At 50.9% G+C, this 20905-nt stretch overlaps 2 protein-coding genes across 3 annotated transcripts; one reads left to right on the top strand and one right to left on the bottom strand.

Annotated features, from left to right (window-relative positions):
- Positions 1-435: 435 nt before the first annotated feature.
- On the bottom strand, positions 436-9456 carry DUSP3 (dual specificity phosphatase 3). Its single transcript, XM_037068123.1, has 3 exons — positions 9253-9456; positions 6050-6276; positions 436-2635 (listed from the first exon to the last, which is right to left on the bottom strand). Exons 1-3 carry the CDS (start codon positions 9375-9377, stop codon positions 2430-2432), a joined length of 558 nt encoding a protein of 185 aa, XP_036924018.1. The 5' UTR covers positions 9378-9456; the 3' UTR covers positions 436-2429.
- Positions 9457-11003: 1547 nt separating this feature from the next.
- Positions 11004-14295, top strand: CFAP97D1 (CFAP97 domain containing 1). 2 transcript variants are annotated; one of them, XM_037069612.1, is made up of 5 exons: positions 11004-11127; positions 11649-11719; positions 11988-12106; positions 13636-13692; positions 14189-14295. In XM_037069612.1, the coding sequence occupies exons 1-5, from the start codon at positions 11004-11006 to the stop codon at positions 14283-14285; spliced, it is 468 nt and encodes a 155-aa protein (XP_036925507.1). In that variant the 3' UTR covers positions 14286-14295. The 2 variants fall into 2 exon arrangements, with proteins under 2 accessions (XP_036925507.1, XP_036925497.1); XM_037069602.1 differs by lacking the exon at positions 14189-14295 and adding an exon at positions 13049-13172.
- The last annotated feature ends 6610 nt before the right edge of the window (positions 14296-20905 follow it).

Raw genomic sequence — 20905 nt, 5'->3', positions numbered from 1 at the left:
GGGGTGACCCCTGCCTGGGCATGGGAGGGGAGCCCCAGACCCACATCCTGAGCCTCTTCCAGAAGTAGAGCCGAGAGCTGCGACCTGGGGATGCTACATGTTTCCTGGAAGAAGAGTCACTCGTCTGACCCAACCCTTTACTTCCTCTTCCTGGGGCAGGGATGGGTTTGTGCCAGCTTTGTCCCGCCCTCATCCAGGTCTTCCCTTGGACCACGGCTCCAATCGTTGTCCTCTGTGCACAAAGCTAAGTGGCCCTTGTGCACACGGGCTGGGTCAAGGGCAGGCACGGTGCCCCTGGTCATGCCAGGAGGCTCACTTGAGGAGAAGTGTGGGATGAGAGAAAGAATTCAACTTCAGGGAGTAGCAACCTGATAGTGCCCCAACTCTGCCGGGAGCTGGGCCACACCCCTAGTCAGCCGGAACCCACCCAGCTCCTTTTTTTTTTAAGGGAACAGGACATGAATCTCTACCAACGGGGGTCGCCACCAGGATCGAGTCAGACTGAGTGGGAGTGCAATCTGAAAACTGTGAGGTACAGTGTAGAGAATGGCCATTTCACTCAAGTGGCTCTCTCTGGGCAGCCAGTATCTGAAAAAGAAGACAGATCCAGATTCCTGCAGGGCTGTGTTCAGGGTCACAGAGGACAGGGGCCGGCCAGGCCCCACGGCGCTGCCCCCGCGAAGACGCTGTCGGGCCTGTGAGTCCGGAGGCGTGCCTGCTTCTCCCGGTCCCGGCCACGGCTCCTGCTCAGCTGAAAAAGGCACATTCCGTGCTTCTAAGTGTTAACACTGGCTGAGTTTAAATTTCAAACAATTTTAAATATTCAACAAAAGTCCCTGATATTTCATTTCAGGTAAGACCCCTTTGCAAACCCTTGCAAGGGATCCTGCCACAGACTCAGGATTCTGGGAGCTTGACACACCCACCAGAACAACGCCCTATATTTGGTGCTCCAGGAAAAAAAAGTTTAATTCCACAAACTTTTATCAGACGCCTATGTGCTAGGCCTTGGGGGCATGGCAGAGGACCACCTTTCTGCCATGAGGGAACCTGAAGATGACAGAATTGTATCACTTTCCATGACAACAATCATGCAAAGCCCTAACAAGACTGTGTTGAGAATAAAATTCTACATTCTGACAACACACACGTGCGAGCTAGCGCATTCCAACGTTATCCTAAAAAAGTTGTTTCTTTTTGTTTGTTTGTTTGCTTGTTTGCTCTCCCACCAATAAAGATTCCATCTGGACGTGCCACTGGGTTTCATTTCGGCCTGGCTGGGTCATTCCTGCTCCCTGGGGTCCAGGGTCTTTTCTGGCACCAGAGAGCCTTAAGGAAGGCCTGTAGGTGGGCGGGCTGTGAGCCAGGGACCACGCACCTCCCTGCTCCCCCATGCCCTGGCTGAGTTTCTGAGTCAACGCCCCCCTCCACAACACCCCCCCCCATACACGCTATAATTGGCCAACTTCCTCCTCCTAGTCTGGGAATAGCAACGCAGACAAAAAGCAGCTGGCACGAGCCGCCTGGGCTCGCCAACACTATAATTCAGGACAAAACCCTTGTAATTCTCCAAATGGCGGGGTTTTAAATAGGCTGGACTTCAACACCCTGTTTTCTAAAAAAGACAAACACACCGTGCCCAAGGCACCGCTCTCCGGACAAGCCAAGTGACCAGAGCGGTCCAGGGACACGTTCCAGTGGACTCGGGACGCAAGCCTTCCAAGGCTTGAGAAACAACTGGTGCAGGAGAGACCCCCGGGGGAGTCCGTTTGCCTCCTTGAGGGCCTCATTGTTTAGGTGTCTTTAATCCTAAGGAAATAATTAAAATGTGGTCTCTCCGTGGGCATTTTTACCCACTAACAATTGATGGCTACCCCACGCCAGCTGCAGACCTCAGGGTGTCTCTGCCTATGAGCAGAGTGTGGGCAGCTGTGAGGAGATGGTGGGAACAGACATGGCGGGAGAGAGGGGCTCAAGTTTGCATAGTTCCTTTACAAGGCTTCAGGTGCTGCGGTCCTCTCCACTCAGGAGAGGACCCAGGGATCAGGAGTGTGTGTGTGTGTGGGGGGGTCAGAAGGGCCCCCTGTGAGCATCTCAGGCCTCCCGCTTCCATGGACCTACTGCCCTGGGTCCCCCAGAAGCAGGCATGCTCCACGTCTCCCCCGCTCTGCGACCCCATCCCAGGGGGGGACGTCATAAACTACAGGCACAGGACGCACCAGGGAGCAAAAACGTCCTCCATAGTAAGCTTCTTTATACGCCCCCTGCGGGGTAAAGAGGCCCAGGGCTGTGTTGGTTGGGGCAGATTTGTGGGTGAGTGCCTGGTGACGCTGGGCGCAGGGTACATCGTGTTTCCTAGACATGGCAGCTTGTGACGCCTCAGCCGGGGCCTCCCCTGTCCAACCCCTCGAAGAGGCAGCGGGGGTACCCTAGAGTTTCAATTTCCCCTCCTTGACCAGTCTGTCATTGAGCTGGCAGAGCTGAGCCAGGAAACCGTCGTTGGGGCCAATCTCACGGTTCTGCCTCACGACGCTCAGGGCAGACTTGACGTCCATCTTCTGCCGCATCATGAGGTACGCGATGACGAGAGTTGGGGAGCGGCTGTAACCTTCACGGCAGTGGACAAGCACACGGCCTGTAAGAAACGGGGTGACACGGTGAGCGGGAGCTTCCACCCACAGCACGACTCTAGTCGAAACGCGCCCGGCAGATGCAGACGACAAGCAAAACGCAAGGTACCCACCGGAATGGCTAAAATGAGAAAGGCACACGCGGAACACGCAAAGCTCCAGTGAGGCTGTGGAGCAGCCGGGACCTGGACACGCGGCTGGGGAGGGGCTGTGAGTTGGCACACCCCTTTGGGTAGCTGTGAAGCAGCCCCTGTGGCCCGGCAATGCCATCGCAGACCCACGCTCTCGGAAAGACATGCATCAGCCCTAGCTGGTGTAGCTCAGTGGATTGAGCACGGGCCTTCGAACCAGAGGATCGAAGTTCGATTCCCAGTCAGGGCACATGCCTGGGTTGAGGCCAGTTCCCAGCAGGGGACACACGAGAGGCAAACATACATTGATGTTTCTCTCCCTCTCTCCTTCCCTTCCCCTCTAAAGATAAATAATAAAAAATTAAAAAAAAACATGCATCTGAATGTCCCTGGACAGCGCCATTCATAACAGCCCTGATCTGGACGCTCCAGAGGCCCCTCGACGGCAGAACAGGTGCATGACAAGAACATACACGCTGCAAGTTATCGGCAGCAGCAACGTGGATGAGACACCCAGTAGGAAGCACGTGACCCCACAGAGTAGGAGAGTAGGCACACCATGTCTGCGATATCAGGAGTGTGGGGAGTGATGAAGGGCTGGAAGCAGAGGAATTTGGGGCTGGGCTTTCTGGGGTGCCAGTCACGTTTTATTTCTCAACCCGGGGGCTAGTACATGGGTGTATGCAGGGCACTGACTCACACTCTTGTGATGTGGCCACTTCTCTCCATTTGAATCTTGCATTTCAATCCAAAGCAAAACATGGAAACAACCCAAATGTCATTAACAGGTGAATGGATACATAAATTGCAGTATATCCAGATGACTAAATACTATTCAGCGTTAAAAAGGCTGAATGATTGATACTTGCAACAATATGGATGACACGCAAAGAAACTGTGCTGAGTGAAGAAGGCCAGGCCAAAGAGGGGTGCTTACTGTGCACCCCCAGTTATATAAAGCTGCCCTGGTGTCTAGTGACAGAGAGCAGAGCAGTGTCAGCTTAGGAATGGAAGGCTGAGAGGGCAGGAGGGAGAGGTCACAAAGGGACAGAGGAAAATCTGGGGAGTGACGGACACACTCACCAGCCTGGTGATGGTCGTGATTTCATAAGTGTCTGCAGGTGTCAAAACTTGGCAGATTGTACTATGTGTGGTTTATTAAATGTCAGTTACATATCAACAAAGCAGTTAAAAAATAAGAGGAACATAAAGGTCAAATACAAAAACAAGCCAAGACAACAAAAAAATCAAACATACAAACAAAAACACCATCTCGTGGCTCCCTAAATGGCCCAGGAGGCCCTGCAGCATGTGGTCCCCATCTGACGTCATCTCCGCCTCTCCCTCTTCTGTTCCCAGCATTCTACCCCCAAAACACGTTTTCCCGGTGCCTCCCAAAGCAGGAAGGGGAAGTCTTCCACTTTCCTGCCCACTCGCTCTCTGGTCAGCGCACCCTTACTCAGCGGGTTTCCCTGCCCCTGCCCTGGCCACGGGGCCCTCCGCAGAGGAGCTGCCTTGCCCCCTAGACCACACCCAGCAAACCCAGGGCTCACGGGGCCAGTGGGGAGGGGAAGGGTTCAAAGCCCACCTTCCAGGCCCCACCCAAATGCCACCTCCTCTGGGAAGCCTCCCTTGATCACCAGGACTGGAGGTGACTGCTCCCTCCTGAGTGCCTCTGCTCTCCAAAGTGACGGACCCCTGGCTCCCCTGAGACCTGCACTGTGGGAGGCCAGTGAATTTCTGTTGATCCACTTTGTCCATCATTCTTAGAAGTACTTACATTTGGCATGAGAGCCCACAGAATTCATTTTTGTCACTCATTCGGTAACCACCTAAAGTGTCCCTACTATGTGCCCAAGGCTACATCAGGTGCTGGGGAGACAGACAAGAGACACACGGTGGACTCAGCCTGAGGGCAGGCTTCACAGAAGAGAGGACACTGGGCCCAACCCTAAAGTTCACACTGGGGTCAGCTAGGGGACAGCTCGAGAGAGGCAGGACCACCTTTCCAGACTGAGGGCCTAGCCCATAGGGGCTACGGTAGGACGTCACAACAGGTCAGGGTGTGGTCCCAGTTGTCTGGAAAGAGGAAACAAAGCCAGAGAGCTCTAAGTCTCCTGAATGACAGCCGACCAATACCCGAGGGCAGCATCCGGCCCGTCACTGGGACCCTCGTTCTCATCTGCAGAGGAGCTCGGAACAGCTGGTGTGCAGGGCGGTGACACGTATGAGCCCATGAAGGACCACAGAAGGTGAGAGACACCCAGGGTCTAGTAAACTCTGCACACTGGGAATCACCTCAGTGGAGAGGCTGCCAGCACGAGCAGCATTGGCATGGCCGAGGCAGGCTGGTGTCGGGGGGACCAGGCTAACCACACTTCCTCGATGGAGGTCACTTTCCCTGGGGAGGTTTGGGGTGGGGAGGAAGGAAGAGGCTGGAGGCAGCATGGAGATAAAGGCAGCTGCTCAGAGAAACCGCTGAAAGCAGAAGGGGCAAGTGGCCCAGCCTGCTCCGCAACCCGTCTGCCCTGTGGCCTTCTGGGATTTCTCTCCAGAAGGCCCTGCCCGGCTGCCAGCACCTCAGCAGGTCTGCTGCAACCTCATCTTATGTTTGGGAGCTGCGGGAGGCATTTCAAAGCTGACCGGGAGACTTAGCCTCGGGCTGTGGCCCGCCGACCCCCAGGCTGAACCAACCGCAGCCGTCCGGGTCCCCTGCCAGGCACTCATATCGCCCAACTTCAGCCAGTGAGATGTGAGGGGAACGCCACTGGGGGCTTTCGGGGAGTGTTTTACTTGCTCTTAAAAAAAAAACGAGATACACAAGGAAGAGGTGGCTGCTGCGTCTTTTGCAGCATTTTGTCCTATTAGGAGGCGGTAACCAGAACGCTGCAGCCATCTCGAGACCCCCGGGGGCCTGCCCAATACTGAGGGTGGCAGGAGGGAGACAGGGAAAGCACCTGCCCCGATGCCACCATGAGCTGTTGAGTCGACTGGCCCAGAGCTCCTTCACGTCAGGGCTCCTTAAATAAATGTTCGTTACTGAAGCTCTTTGAGTTGGGGGTGAGGGCTGGAAATGAACGCTCAGTCAAAGCCAAATCAAACACAAAAACCCTGAGGTTGCCACTGTGTGCCAGGTTTGTAGCTCTCATGTTACATGAGGCCACTGGACAGGCAGCCAGAGTGAGACTTAAAGCTCTCAGCCACTCGCCACAGGAGACAGGGAACAACAGGTCATCCAAGAGACCTCACAACTGCCTCCCGTGGTTTCCTGGGCCCTGGGTCCCTTACCATTCTTGTGAGCCAGGGCCTGGTCGATGAAGTCTGCGGCCCTTTCAAAGTAGGCGCTAAGGTTGAACTCCTGCGTGTCGTTGGCCTTGATGCCCAGGTAGGTGATGCCAGAGTCCTTATAGAAGTTGGCGTTGGTGTTGACATGCATGAAGGACCGGCCCTCAGCGGCATTCAGGACGTGGGTGATGCCCAGTTTCTGCAGCTTGGGGATGTCTTGAGCCACAGACCTGGACAGGGGACAGCGGCAGCCGGTGCTTAACTGACCAACTGGCAGCCCCCAGGGGAGGAAGATGGAGAAGATTCTAAGCCTCTTGGCAGAGTGAGAAGCCCTCCAAGCTCTGGCCTGGGCCACAGCTTCTCCGTGTCTGATGGCCCGTTTCCTGCCCCAGCTATATCTGATTACCAGCAGCTGCCCCAAATAGACGGGGCGGGTTCATGCCTGTGCTGTTCCCTCTGCCCAGAGTGCCCTTCTCCATGGCCATACACCCTCTCATTTTTCACACCCTGTGCAGTATTTGCTGATTTTCTCCACTCCCCTTGGCAGCACGCTCCCCGCACTGTGGTGGCCGTGTATGGAATGTGCTCTGGAGCCAGACTGATTCCAGCCCTGCCACCTACCAGCCAGGCAACGCTGAGCAAGTCACTTCACCTTTCCTCGACTCAGTTTCCCTGTCAAACGAGGACAAAAGCAGCGCCTAATGAGCTTTGTCAGTGTTAAGTGAGCTAGTCTATAGACAGAGCCAGGCACTGAGTCGGGACTACTATCCTAACCCTTGATCGTGTTCATTTGTTTCATATCCGAGCTCCGGGCTCGGTGACAGAGGAGCCCCATCTGCCTCCAGGCGGTTCGCCCAGCACCTGGTGTGGTGCCCGGCACAGAGTAGGTGCCAAATGAATATGTGGAGCGTCGGTGAAGAGGAAGGAAATCAGTACGCCCCAGGCAGCCTCCTTCCTTGGACTGTACAGTTCAGCTGTGCCCTCCCATCCCCCAGAGGGAGCCTCCCTGCCACCGTGCACTGGGCACGCTGCTGACGCCCTCTTAGATGAGCTGGATGAGTAAACACTTTGGGAGCACTGGGCCCAGCAGGACCATGGGGGTTACAAAACATTCCATCTGAATAGTCAAAGGGCTCCTTTATTCCATCTCTCAACAACACCCCCAATTCAAACAGCCATTTCTACGTCAGCCAACACCTTGTCCTATGCCTTCTCGTTTACCTGTCACAGTGTCAGTCCTGTGAGGAAGGCCAGAGCTTAAATTCTGGCCCGACAGGACGGCAGGAGGGTGTGCGTGTTCTCACGTGGGCTGCTGAGCAGCAGAGCTGGGTGGGTGGAGGCCTCCTTTCCCCCATCACCAACCACACTGCTCCATCCACCCTCTACTCTGCCTCTCACGCCCACATCACTGCAAACACCAAGACCCAGAAAACATGGCTCACCCAGGCTTCTCTCCTCCCCCTCTACCCCCCGTGAACCCTGATCGGGAGCCCTGATTTCTTTCAGGGGCTCCTGATGGGTCGGGGAGCACAAGGTACTCAGGCAATGGTCCCTGCTGGGCCCTCCACACATACTTGGCTAAGTCAAGGTCAAATTTGCTTAGAGGGCAAGAATGTCTTTTCTACAGTGGCTGTTGGCACTTGCCTCTCTGGCTTCCAGCAGATGTTCACAATCTTACTTCCCACTTGGGAAATGGTGACAGCTGAATGTGCCAAACTGCCCAAGGGATCGGGATTTTCAAAGGGTGCCAAGGGTGCCAAGGGCGCTTGCTGCTTGGGTGGCTGGAGAGGAGGCTGTCCTTTGCAGTTACTAAGCCTTTGGCTGGGACCCTGGGACTCTATCTTATCTATCCCTACTCACGACACTGCATGCCCTGGCTCATTTAAGAAAAATATAAATGAATAAAATAACTGAAGAGTCTCCACCATTCATCTCCCCCTTCCCTAATACTAATTCAACATGCAATTGATTTACCATTATCATTCCTACTATGAGCAAACACTGTCCACTGCCTGATACGTAGGTACTCAATATAGTGAATGAATAATGGAATGAACAAGACAGTCCCCTGGGAGGCTGGACCTGCCTTTTGGACCCCTTCCGGCTCCTAGATGACCCCCATTTCTGTGGCAGTCTTTGGCAGAGTAAGTACCAGGGCACAGACAGGGCAAGACATTGACCTGTCCTCCCCACCTCCCAACCACTTGGTTGGTTGCCACTGTCTCCTGTGTAAAACGTGAGTAGCTCGGCTTTCTAACATGCAGTCCCTGGACCCCAGTCTGAGGGCACTGGAACGGGGTCTTCCTGACCTTTATCCAAGTCCAAACCGAGCCCCCCTAAGGCTGTGTAGGGTTGGCAACCTATTCTGTACATTTGGCTGTTATTTCAGCACCTCTCAGAACGGTTAGCACTGGTTCTCCTGCTGCTGAGAATTTCTTCCTATAGCAATTTGACTGACAGAAAATGGGAAAACCAACAATTAAGAACTCGTAAGTGATAAATAATGCATCTCCTGGTCCGGAGAAGGTGGCAGCCTATTCTAGGTGATGGCTCAAGTCCTTATGGGGTTCATCACGGGACCGTTCTAGAATCCATGTAAATCGGACCCCAGCTGGAAGGCAGGCGAAGGAGCGAGGATACCGCGTCCCAGCTCTCTGGATGCCCCCTCATTTGGGGCTATTAGATTCCCAGATCTGAACTTGCCCAGACGGGAAAAGTTCCACGCCCGAATTGTGACGTCAGCCAGTTGCCATGGCAGCGAAGGAAGACATTCCGCGGTGACCTCACTGCAGAACCAGGCAGCTGTCACATGACGCGCGGGCCGGGGACCGGCAGGACGACAGGGCCACCACCTGTTTAGTGAACAGGGTAGCCCTGACCCCGCCCAAGGCCGAGTCCCTAGCTGGCGGCGGCTTCGGGGTGGCAGAGCGGCCTCCGAGGTTCAGTGCACCCCCGGAAAAGAAGGATCACGCGGGGACCGGGCGAGGACCGGCCCCTCCGCCCCCCGCGAGGGGGTGGGCGGTGACTCCAGCTCTGGCCCAGCCCCCGCCCAGCCCCCGCCCAGCCCCCACCACAGCCAGGGAGGGGCGAACACGCCCCCGGCTCCCCGCAACCCGCAAATGCCGACGCCCCCTCCCCAGCTCGGGAGTGAGCGGTACGCCCCGGGGAGGGCCCAGCGGAGCCGGGGCTCCGGGGCGGCGACTCACGCGTTGCCCACGTAGATCCTGGGGGTGACCTCGTTGCAGGGCTGGCTCGGGAGGCTGTAGCAGCCGCTGCCGTCCGAGAGCAGGTCGTTGAGATCCTGCACCGAGAGCTCGTAGGGGCCAGACATGGCGGCGGCCGGGCCCTGCACGCCCGGGCGGCCAACGGCGAGAGGAGAGCGGTCCGGTCAGCTGGGCGGGGGCTCCGGAGCCCGGCCCCGCCCCACCCCGCCGCGCCCCGCCCCGGAGGCGGATCCACGGTGCGCTCGGAGCGGCGGGGCACTGGGGACCACGCGCGCTTTGCTCCCGGGAAGGACGCGCGCCGTCCGGTGACGAGCGGACTTGCGCTCAGGAAACCTCCGGGCCTGTTCCCGGGGATGGAAACGCCACCGAGGCTGGCAGTCGGGCAGTGGCGGGTGGGGATCCTATCCCACCCCTAGATAGGGCATTTCCTGTATCATTCATTATAGGCTGGGAAGTGTAACTTCATCGGACCAAACGCTGGGCACAATAAATGTTCCTATTGACTGGGCTGCATCGAGTGTCGTTTTGTTTTTTCAGATTACGGAGACACCCAGTTCCCTTCTGAGTTCTGCCTCTCCCCACTGCGGCCCAGCAGCGTTGGCGAGAATCCCGGTCGTGTCAAAAAGAACCTCTGCCCCAGCACGAGCCCTCTGAATGACAGTGGGCATTTTGCAGCCCCTGGGCATTTTCAAGTTTGAGAAGCCCAACCCCGGGGGCACATGTCTGTCGACCTTCATTGAGAGTCAGCCTGGTGCTTAAAGGCTTAAAGGCTTGGGCCCTGGGCAACCAGGCTCGGCATTCTGACCCTGGGGAATTCCCTGGGCCCGTTTGCTGAAAAAGAAAGAAGGGGGTGGTGTGGGATGATAATACTAGTTCCTAACTCCTCGGGCTGTTTGAGAGACTAAATGTGCCATTTAAGGAAAGAGCCCAGCATTAATAGGGAGCGCTGAATAGGCGTTGTTCTCCCTGTCCATCAGCAAACCTGTGGGGCACCCAGGTGCTGTGCCCAGTGCTACTGTGGAGATGGGTGTCTCCTTCACAGACCTTCTGGAGCAGTGCCAGCCCCCTATAAGCCACAGAGTGTCAGCAACAGTTCATTTACTGAGATCTTAGGGACAAAAGGCACAGGCTCTGTCCTTCCCCACTGTCTCGAGAAGGACAGACTCACCCACCCCTCCAAAAAGCCAGTGTCGTCCTGGGAATTCAGGAAACACACACTCTGAGCCCAGCTCTGCCACTAACTCGGACTCTGAGCAGCTTGGTTGCTGCTCTGGAATTCCAGTTTCCTCACTTGCAAAGTGGAGACATTGGGTCAGATTATCATTCAGACCATCAGTCACCTCAAAAGCTTACAGTCTCACACTTTTAGGGGAACCATTGCAGTGGAGACTACTTAGCTCACAGCCCAAGGGAGGGCTTTCTTCACCCCCCAGCACCACCCCCTACCCCGCCCCCACACACCACACCTTTTCCGGCTGCTGCTGGGGGCATCTGCATTCTGAGAATGCAGAATGCTTCTGAGTTCCTCGCCCTTCATCTTGACTTGGGTCTAAGTTAGCTTTCCAAAGAGAAGCCCAAGGACAAGCCGGCATGCTCTGCTACTACTGCTCCTTCCCTGAGACCTGTCCCTGATGTCACAACTGGGCAATTATGACAACCCACCACGGGAATAGCTAAGTACCTCACAGAGGAGCCTAGTTGCCTCATTTCTGAAGTGAGACTAGGACGAGAAGATGAACAGTTCCCTGGATTATCTAGCCTATCCTGTTATCGTCTCCAATCACAGGCAGAGCACAGCCTTCAGGAAGAAGCTGGACCTTGGCAACTACATCTCTCACAAGAATAGGATAGAAATAGGTGGGTTGGACACTGCCATCGGGGGTTCAGGGGAGGTCCCCCTTACAGATGTTGACAGTGAACTAGACCAATACACAACTCTTCGATAACGTGGCCTTATCTGCTGAGCTGGGTCAAGAGGACACCAGCACCAGTGACAAAACTTGTCTTCCACCAGGGAGTCCATTTGATGGAAATGTTCAGTGAAACTCTTTCACGCCAAAGTAAGCCAGAAAGAGGACAGGACTTCAGCACGCAGTAGGCCAGCTAGTCCTAGTGGGAAAAGATGAGAGAGAAGCTCTTTCACAGGCTCCAGTGGACAAGCTCTGTAAATTTTACTTTTTCTACCCCCTCACCGTTCTTTTATTTCTTGCTCAAAATTCTTCACAGACATCAATCTGGGAAATGAAATTCCTGAACTAAGGTCAGAATACAAAACCCTAATGTGTATGAAGCAGGGTGGTTGGCTAGAGTGTGAGGTTTTCTGAGGCTGCAAAGAGGACTCCGATGACGCGACATTGCTCTCTTTTATCCTTCTCCAGTGAAACCTACCGTCGACACGAAACCTCCGGTGGCGCACGCACATCACATCTTACAGCTGAGAAAACTACAGGTATTTTTTGCTGTCTGCAGATGTACCTACCTTACTGACTTTTATCTGTGTCCTAAATAGCCACCAAACCCAAAGAGTCCTTCATTCTCTTCCTCCCCATACACATCACCCCCAGTTTCTTCAGCTCTGCCCCCAGTCTCCACCGTGCCCCCCAGTCTGCCCTTTCCCACAGTCCCGGAAGACAAGGGTGTTACACCACGGGTGCTGGAGCACAGTGTAGCCATGATGTCACCACGGAGTGGGGGGGCGGGGGGTGCTTTCTCACCAGGATGAACAGAAGAGAATCGACAAAATCGAATATGAAAACAAGCAACTGTGTCAGAAAATCGCCAATGCCCACCGAGGCCCTGCCCAGGTGGATTGCTGGAACGAATATTTTTCCAAGAGGTAGTGTTTTTTTCCCCTTCATGTTATTTTTAGAAAGCCAAATTATGACTTTCCCCTTGTTGAGTTTTAGCGCCAGGTTCTCCGGGGCAGGAGGAATACTGAAGGGCAGTTCTCTTGAGGGATAACCAGAGAGACCACATTAAGGGGGCTAAAAACTACCAAAAATGGGGAACTTTCCTGGTGTCAAGGAGCTTTTATATCACCTAAGAGACTGATTTCACAGTGCTGTTCAGACTTTGTCACAGGAAAGCACTGCATGCTTTCATAAAAGGTGGACATAGCTGAGACGAGAACACGGCATTCTTAAGCATCGGTTCCGCAAACACTTCCTGAGCTACTATGCGCTCAGCACTGGGAATACGGGGATCAAATGAGATATATATATTTCCTAACCTCAAAGAACCAAGGTCTGACAGGAGAGGCATTCGTGTAAAAATGCAGTACGGCCAGGGCTACAGAAGTGTGTGCAAGGGAGAGAAGTGTGTGTAGCGGGGAAGTCAGGTTGCCTTTCCTGCGTACTTGTACATCTGAAATTGACTGGAAAGCTGAGGGAAGTGAGCTGAAGCAAAACTCGTCCCCAGCCATTTGAGATTTATCCATAGGCAAGACCTTCCCTCATCGTAGAAATCAAACATTCTCAATTCTTACTTCACATTTAATTCCTCAAAGGGCTGCACCCCAGACCAGTGAAGCAGAAGCTTCCAGTAAACAGTGGGACTGAGAACCACTGACCCAAACCTTCCAATGAATGCGGCACACATTTCCCAGAGAGCAGCCTGGTTCAGGGGGCACGCCGGGCCTCGGGGCTCAGCGGGATAACGTGCAGCAGCCTGGGTTTATGACATCATGACTTCATCACCACCACCACCCCCATTCCCAAGCAGGAGGAGAATTTTATTTTTTAGCCATCTCAGGGTTTTACGGCTTTTTTTTTTTTTTCAGCTTAAATAGAGAAACAAGGAACCGGGACCTAGTGAGAATCACCATGGAAAACCAGGGCATTCTGAAGAGGCTCTGTGACCGCAAACCGAACTATGACCGCATGTTGTCCGAGATAGACTGGCAGGCACGTGGGGACCCTGGGATATTCCACTGCGTGCATAGAGTTTGTCTGTGTTCAAAGGAGGGTCAGTCTCCGGGGGGGCCCGTAAGTGGCTGAGGGCAAGATCACGAGAACTATAATAATCAGTAAAAGAAAAACCACCCAAAGCAAGCCATCCGGGGGCTAAGGACATGTCCTTGGTAGGAAAGCCACTATGTATATATGTATCTTCCCTCATCCCTCAGTCATTCAGAAGGGATGAATGTCCGAGCAAAGAGTGTGGAGGGTGTGCCATCCAGAACGTGGTTAATATGCCTTATTTAGCAATGATTCTTTGAGAAGGAAAAAAGAGCCACTTGCAATATTTTAAAACCTCCATAAGAGGTTTTGACCGGTAAGACTTTCCTAGCCATGCTTAGAATTTAGAACTTCAACTTTGCACCCGCACCGTGGCTTTGACATACACCTGATTTTTTTTTCCTTCAAGAAATCAAGACGTTACATCCGAAATACAACAAGGTATCTTCTCTCCCAAGATGAATAGGTATGTCTTACCCCAGCTACTCTTTACTGCAGAACGTGGTGGCCACACTTGATACCAACCCTGAGAACCGTATAGAGAGTGAAGGGCCCATTGCGAGGGGAACTCGCTCTTCTATAAAATCGATTGGTCGTTCATTTAGGGAACTTAGAGGTCTGCCTCTGTTTTCTCTCCAATTAAGGAGGAAATGACTGCCTTTTGTCACCGGCTTTGAGGCTTTCCATGAGTCTAAGGGGAAGTGATTTGTTCCAAGAAAGATATAAACAGGTGCTCTCGTGGCTTTAATGCTGTGCCAAAGTTACGGCACAGGTCTCCGTCACTACTCAGAAGTACTGTTGCGTTGGCATGCTGCATTATTGAATGTTATTAGTAATGAGTGAGTTTGGTCCCCCCACCCCTCTGGGGAGAAGGATAAATGGATACTCGGGATTTTCCAAAGGGTAGTTCAGTATAATTGATGGTTCTCCATTTCTCTCCCTCTCTTCTTGCCGAATCCAAGGTTACTCACCACGGAAAAGATACAAGAGGAGGCCCTAGGATTTCGTAGCTGTTTAGAATCTCGAAACACTCCTAACTGGCCGAATGCTCAATCTTAGGGATGCCACAATAAAGCTTGGAACATGAAATGAGTAAGTTATACTTCAGGTGCCCGACGTCTTTAGGTCCCATCCCAAAATCGAGACAGAACGGGGCAGGCAGAAGGGAAGAGGCAACAAGGGTTGTTATCTGGGGCTATGAAGTTTCACTGAGAGAAAAAGAGAGTGAGAGACATATACCATCACCACCAGGCAGAGACAAGGCAGGGCAAGATGATGCGGCCACAATTGCATCTTTGCCAGGACGGAAAACGAGAGTGCACAGTGAAATTCAGGATCCTCCGGGAACAGGCGGAACCGGAGAAGAACGCTTTTACCACGTGGCTTCTGTGACTGCTGGCGTTGGTTCTCAGCCTGACTTATTTTGAAAGACAGTGAATTTAAATGTTCTCATCACACATAGACTTTTTACTGTAAAATAATTAGATTCACAGGAAGTTGTACATAAAGGTACGGGGCTGGGCAGGGGGCACCCTTCACTCAACCTTCCCCAGGGGTAGCATCTTGTGTAACTGTAGCACAGAACCAAACCGGGGCACTGGCGTGGGCGCGCTCCATACAGCATATGCGACATCTCGCCCGTTCCACATGCTCTCATTTTGTGTGTGTGTAGCTCTGGGCAGTTGAATGTGTAGCTTTGCAGAACTGCAACCACACTGAAGATTGTTAACTGTACCATTATTCAAAGACTTTATTGTCTCACCCTTCTTAGCCACAGCCACCCTCTCCCTCCCATCCCTCAGCCCTGGAAAATCTGTTTTCTGTCTGTCGTTATGTCATTTCATGAGTGCTACATCATTGGGATCATGGTGTATGTGTCCATTCTTTTGAGACTGGCTTTTTTTCCATTTCATATAATTTCCTTGAGGTTCATATGGGTTGTGTGTACCAACAGTCCATTCCCTTTTATTGCTATTATTCCATGGTTTGGAGGTACCAAATTTTATTTAACCACTCGCCCATTGAAGGGCATTGACTAGTTTTTAGTTTTTGGATTGTTTTGAATAAAGCTGCTACAAATACTTGTGTGCAAGTGTCTGCACGAAAAGTTTTTTGATTTCTCTGGGATAAATGCCCAAGAGTACAGTTGTGGGGTTGTATGTTAAGGTCACTTAAAAGAGAACTACAAAATTCTTTTCCAGAGTAGCTGGACCATTTTACGTTCCCACCAGCAATGGGTAACTGATCCAGTGTTCCCACGTGCTCATTAGCATTCGATATTATCATCATTTCTCGTAGCCATTTTAATACATGTGCGGGGACAGCTCGTGTGATTTGACATGCATTTCTCTAATTAGTGTAGTTGAACATCTTTCCTGTGCTCATTTGCCATTTGCCTACCTGCTTAGGTAGAGTGTCTGTGTGTGTCTTTTGCCTATTTTCTGATTGGAGTGTTCTTTTTTAAAATATTGAATTTTGAATGTCCCTTATATATTGTAGATGCAAGCCCTTTTTTCGATATGTGATTTGCAAAATGCTTTCTTTCAGTTTGTAATTTGTCTTTTTGTCCTCCTAACGGGGTCTCTCAGAGCAAAGCATTTCACTTTGATGACACCCAGTTATCAGTGATGAAGATGCTCTGTGTCCCGACTGCACCAACGTCAGTATCTGGTCGGGCTTTGAGCTGGTTTTCCTACCTGGGAACCCGGGGAAGGGCTACAGGGGATCTCCCTATTACTTCTTACACACATGTAAGGTCTACCCTTATCTCAGTATAAAAAGTTTCAAGAAGAATCAGTATGCCCAAATCTGAAATCATTGTTGAGCTGGTTCCAGTCCGTCTCGGTGTGAGGAACCGGACATCCAGGTGAGAAACCTGGCGGTCGCCTCTTACATCACTCTCTCTCTTTCATCCCTCCCCCCTCCCTACATGTTTTTAAAGCTCCCAGTCCTTCTTCTCAGTCTGCGTGTGTTACTGCCCGTATTTCAGGAACTTGTGATTAACAACTGGCATTATTGATGCAAAAATATGCCCTTATCACTTTCTAATATAATACCTCGGTCCCTTGCCATTCCTTCCGCAATAAGCCATACCTGTAGTATGATGTGCTATGCTTCACACGGCTGCCATGATCCTGTCTTTGCAGCCTCCCTCAATATAAGTTCTTCATTTCAAGCAACAGAAACTGACTTTATCTGATTTACATAGTGAAAGGACTTACTAAAAGAATACGAAATAACAATACTTGCCAGAAAACTGCAGACCCAAGATTCAAGCGGCACACCAAGGAACAACACCCAAAACCGCGCCACAGAACTGGTCGGCAGGCGCCATGGCCCTGCTCCACCTCGAACTAGACCTCCCTGACCTGTGACTGCTGTGTTCGAAAAGTCTCTGTTGTTTCTGCCATTCTGTGTCACCAGCTCCAATTCCAAGTCAGTAAAGGTGTATCTGATTGGTGTAGCTTAGATCATATGTCCATTCCTTAGCTGCAAGGGAGGCTGGGAAAATGAGTAACTGACTTCTCCCACGTCTAGACCCAGGCTCTGCTCCTCACCAGAATTCATAAGATAGGAAATTTCTCCAGATTAGAATGACACTCTGATACTAGAATTTCCTGAAAGTGACAAACATTTGCAACCTTGGGTCTCATTACCGGTACTCCTTGCCTTTTCCAATTAACATGTTTTCTCATTCCATTAATTTTTCTGTTGCCCCCTCCAGCTGGAAAAAAATCCGTAGTTCTGCCTCTCCACCTGGACAACACCTATTCATTGTCCATACAAGACAGCCCATTCTCCAGGGCATTTCCATGGACTGTTCAGGTTATATTAGATATGCTTTCAACTGTTTGGAGATTTTTCTGTTGCATTATTGATTTCTAGTTTGGTTCCCTTATGGTCAGAGAGCGTATTTTATCAATTCTTTTGCATGTGTTAATACAGTCTATCTAGGTGACTATTTCACGGACATTTGAAAAAAACATTGACCATGCTGGTGTTCGTGTCAGGGCCCGCTCAGTCAATGTCAGTTAGGTCTTGGATGATGATGTTCGTTTCTTCTATATCCTCGCCAACTTTCTGTTCTATCAATTGCTGAAAGTGGAATGTTGACACCCCCAATTTTAATTGAGGATTTATCTATTTCTCCTTTCAGCTCTTATCCATTTTTGCTTCATGTCTTTTAAAGTTCTGTCATTCATCCACACTTCGGTTTGCTATATCTTTGTGGTGGAGTGATCCTTTTAACATTACATAATGACTCTCTTTGTCCCCCAGAAATTTTCTTTCTCTAAAAGTCTACTTTATCTGATAATAATGTAGCCACTACTGCTTTTTAAAAACTGTTTGCGGACTTCTGCCAAGATGGAGGCATAGGTGGAAACACTGTGCCTTCTCCCACAACCAAGTTTGAATACAACAAAGGTTTGGAGAACAAGGACACACCCAAAGACCAGAAAACTGAATTATACGGAAGTCCCACAACTACGAACCTTTCAACGGGGACGGTAAGAGAGGCGGAGCCAGCAGCGGAGCTGGGTCAGGCAGGACAGATCCCCAGACCTAGGCGCGCAAGTGGCCCGGAACCAGTCAGGGTGTGGGGCAGACTGACCGCGGTCGCACATTCGCGCACAGTGAGACGGACCATGCACGCCCCAGGGGGCGAGCCCAGTGGTGGAGGGCTGATGGCGGTGGCACACTCGCGTGCAGTGGAATGAAACTCGTGGGCCTGGTGACGGTGGTGGCTGCAGCGCCGGTGGAGGCCTTGGCACTGCAGCCACCAAGTCTGGGACTCAAAGTCTCAGAGCCAATAACTCTAAGCGACCAAGAAATTGCCAGCCTCTCGGAAGCACAATTCAAGACACTATTTATCAGGATGCTCACAGAACTGGTTGATTATAGTCACAAATTAGAGGAACATATGAAGGCTAAACTAATTGAAATGAAGGGAAATGCACAGGAAACCAATAGTGATGGAAAGGAAACTGGGACTGAAATCAATGGAATGGACTAGAAGGAAGAACGAAACATCCGACCAGAAAGGAATGAAGAAATGAGAATTCAAAAAAAAATGAGGCGAGGCTTAGGAACCTCCAGGAGATCTTTAAACGTTTCGACATCCAAATTATAGGGGAACCGGAAGAGGAAGAGGAACAGCCACGAGTGGAAAACTTATTTGAACAAATAATAAAGGAGAACTTCCCCAGTCTGGCAAAGGAAATAGACTTCCAGGAAATCCAGGAAGCTCAGAGAGTCCCAAAGAAGTTGGACCCAAGAAGGAACACACCAAGGCACATCATAATTACATTAGCCAAGACTAAAATGAAGGAGAGAATCCTAGAAGCAGCAGGGGATAAGGGGACAGTCACCTACAAAGGAATACCCATCAGACTGTCAGCGGATTTCTCAAAAGAGACCTTACAGGCAAAAAGGGGCTGGAAAGAAGTATTCCAAGTCATGAAATCCAAAGACCTACAGCCAAGATTGCTCTATCCAGCAAAGTTTTCATTTAGAATGGAAGGACAGATAAAGTGCTTCTCAGATAAGATCAAATTCAAGGAGTTCATCATCACCAAGCCCTTATTCTATGAAATGTTCAAGGGACTTATCTAAGAAAAAGAAGATGAAAAATATGAACAGTGAAAGGACAGCAAACTCACGGTTATCAACAACCACACCTAAAACAAAAGCAAACTAAGAGGACAGCTAGATCAGGAGAGGAACCATAGAAATGAAGAACACATGGAGGGTTAGCAACAGGGGAGTGGGAGGAGGAGAAGGGGGAGAAGGCACAGAAAATAGCATAGAGGGTAGGTAGAAAATAGATAGGGGGGAGGGCAAGAATAGTGGGGGAAATATAGAATCTAAAGAACTTGAGACATGTCATAAACTAAAGGGGGGAATGGTGGGAGAGGGGGTGTGCAGGGTTGAGGCGAATGAAGGGGGGGAATACAACAACAACTGTAATGGTATAATCAATAAAATATATTTTTAAAAAAACCACAGCCGACCACTGCCTGCAATGGACGGATGGTTGCAACGTTCTTAAATCCGTCTCCTGCAGGGAGTAGAGTGGGTGGCAGAGAAGGCTGCAAATTTCCAGATCAAGGATGGCAGACAGGATTGACTCCCTGGCTAATTCTGCTGAACTGATACTGGATAGTGTCCTGAAAGATCCAAAAGCTGTGCCTAGATTCAGCAGGCAAGTGACGTGACCAGTGATTGCAAGAATGGGTGATGCCAATGCCTATGCCCCGCCCACTGCACATCCCTGACCTGCACTGGTCTGTTAGAGCTCACACCCTCTACGGTTGCAGACATGGGCAGAGACTCACCTGAGCTGGAAAGCTCGCGGGGAAAAACAAAGTATGACTCGAGTATGTAATAAGGAGATTTCTTAGCATGGAGGCCCAGACTGATGGATTTTTGTGGCGCTTTTGCCCAGGAGCTTAGAATGGATAAATTAATAGCTAAAGTTCGAGTTAGAATTGGATTTACACACATCAGCCAATATGCATTTGTGAACGGGTGCATTTTTTTCAACAACACTCTTCTGCTTTTTCCAAACAGCAGAAACACTTTCCAAGTGGACCCGCTGTCCCCAGGGCCCTATTCACTCTCCTCTCTCACGTGGTATCAGACAAACAGCTGTAGACACAGCTCGTCTCGGGGGCGGGAAAAGAGCCACTGGGACAGGAAATAAAGCGGGCATCACACTTCGATGCCTTGCTTCCTGATGTACAGAAAGAGAATTATTACCATTTCCATTGACAATTATGGAAACATATTAAGCAGAAAATGTCTGTTGAGTAGTATGAAATGCAAAAACAAAAAAGTCCTCTGGTGCTCAGCCACTGTGTTCCTGGGCTGGAGGAGACCACCCCCCGCAGATGTGATCTCCAACAAGCTGCCTCCCTCGGGGGCGGGGGGGGGGGGTTCACGGGTACTTTTGATGCCCGTGTTTTCCACTTGAGCGCTGCCCTTCCATTGCGGCTCTCCTGTGAAATACAATGTTGTGTGCGCTGCTCTGCCCTGCTTCTGTGTGAAACAGCTCAAGACGAACTTCACCTGATAAGAATCCAGTATTCTGTAAGTACAAAGAAGTCCTCATCCTTTTGCTAGAAAGTCCTGAAAAACGTGATCTGGTGATGTGAACCTACCGGGTTAGTGAGCCAGAAAGCTGCAAGTGTGTCCTTGTAACAACACAAAAACGGACATTTCTAAATGGGCAGCAAATCTTTTCCCTGGTGCTTTTCCATTAACCTGACTCCTTTCCGAGGAGAAAGAGCTTGAAAATCCGCACATGTAAATTTCTAATACTTTTACACAAGTAAGCTTCTAATAATTTTCAGTGTCAGAAGCTATAGCCACACTACATATTACAGGAAATTCGTATTACAGGAAATTCTACATATTACAGGAAATGAACACACTCCTCACTTATAATCAATTACTGAACAGGTGGCCTCAACGATGGGACCACAAAAAGAAGGAGTATAGGATGGTGATTAACGACCATCTCTGCTGTTAGTCTTGGACTCAAATACTAGAGCTCTGCCATTTACCATATTTTTAGGACTATAAGATACACCTAGATTTTAGAGGAGGAAAATAGGGAAAAAATTTTGAAGCAAAAAATGTGGTAAAATATTTAATAACCTGTGACCCCACTCCACCTC

This window comes from Sturnira hondurensis, unplaced genomic scaffold, assembly GCF_014824575.4.
Source record: "Sturnira hondurensis isolate 20B ecotype Veracruz unplaced genomic scaffold, ASM1482457v3 Scaffold0001221, whole genome shotgun sequence".
Lineage (NCBI taxonomy): Eukaryota > Metazoa > Chordata > Mammalia > Chiroptera > Phyllostomidae > Sturnira > Sturnira hondurensis.
This window is presented reverse-complemented; position numbering and strand designations above follow the sequence as displayed.

Excerpts from the sequence above, each read along its gene's own strand:
- DUSP3 (XM_037068123.1), bottom strand. The coding sequence starts at position 9,377 with ATGTCTGGCCCCTACGAGCTCTCGGTGCAGGATCTCAACGACCTGCTC. Across the intron at positions 6,277-9,252 it reads AGGATCTACGTGGGCAACGC|GTCTGTGGCTCAAGACATCC; the intron begins GTGAGTCGCCGC and ends TCCCCTGTCCAG. Across the intron at positions 2,636-6,049 it reads GGCCCTGGCTCACAAGAATG|GCCGTGTGCTTGTCCACTGC; the intron begins GTAAGGGACCCA and ends CGTTTCTTACAG.
- CFAP97D1 (XM_037069602.1), top strand. The coding sequence starts at position 11,004 with ATGAACAGTTCCCTGGATTATCTAGCCTATCCTGTTATCGTCTCCAAT. Across the intron at positions 12,107-13,048 it reads AACGAATATTTTTCCAAGAG|CTTAAATAGAGAAACAAGGA; the intron begins GTAGTGTTTTTT and ends TTTTTTTTTCAG. Across the intron at positions 13,173-13,635 it reads TGTCCGAGATAGACTGGCAG|AAATCAAGACGTTACATCCG; the intron begins GCACGTGGGGAC and ends TTTTCCTTCAAG.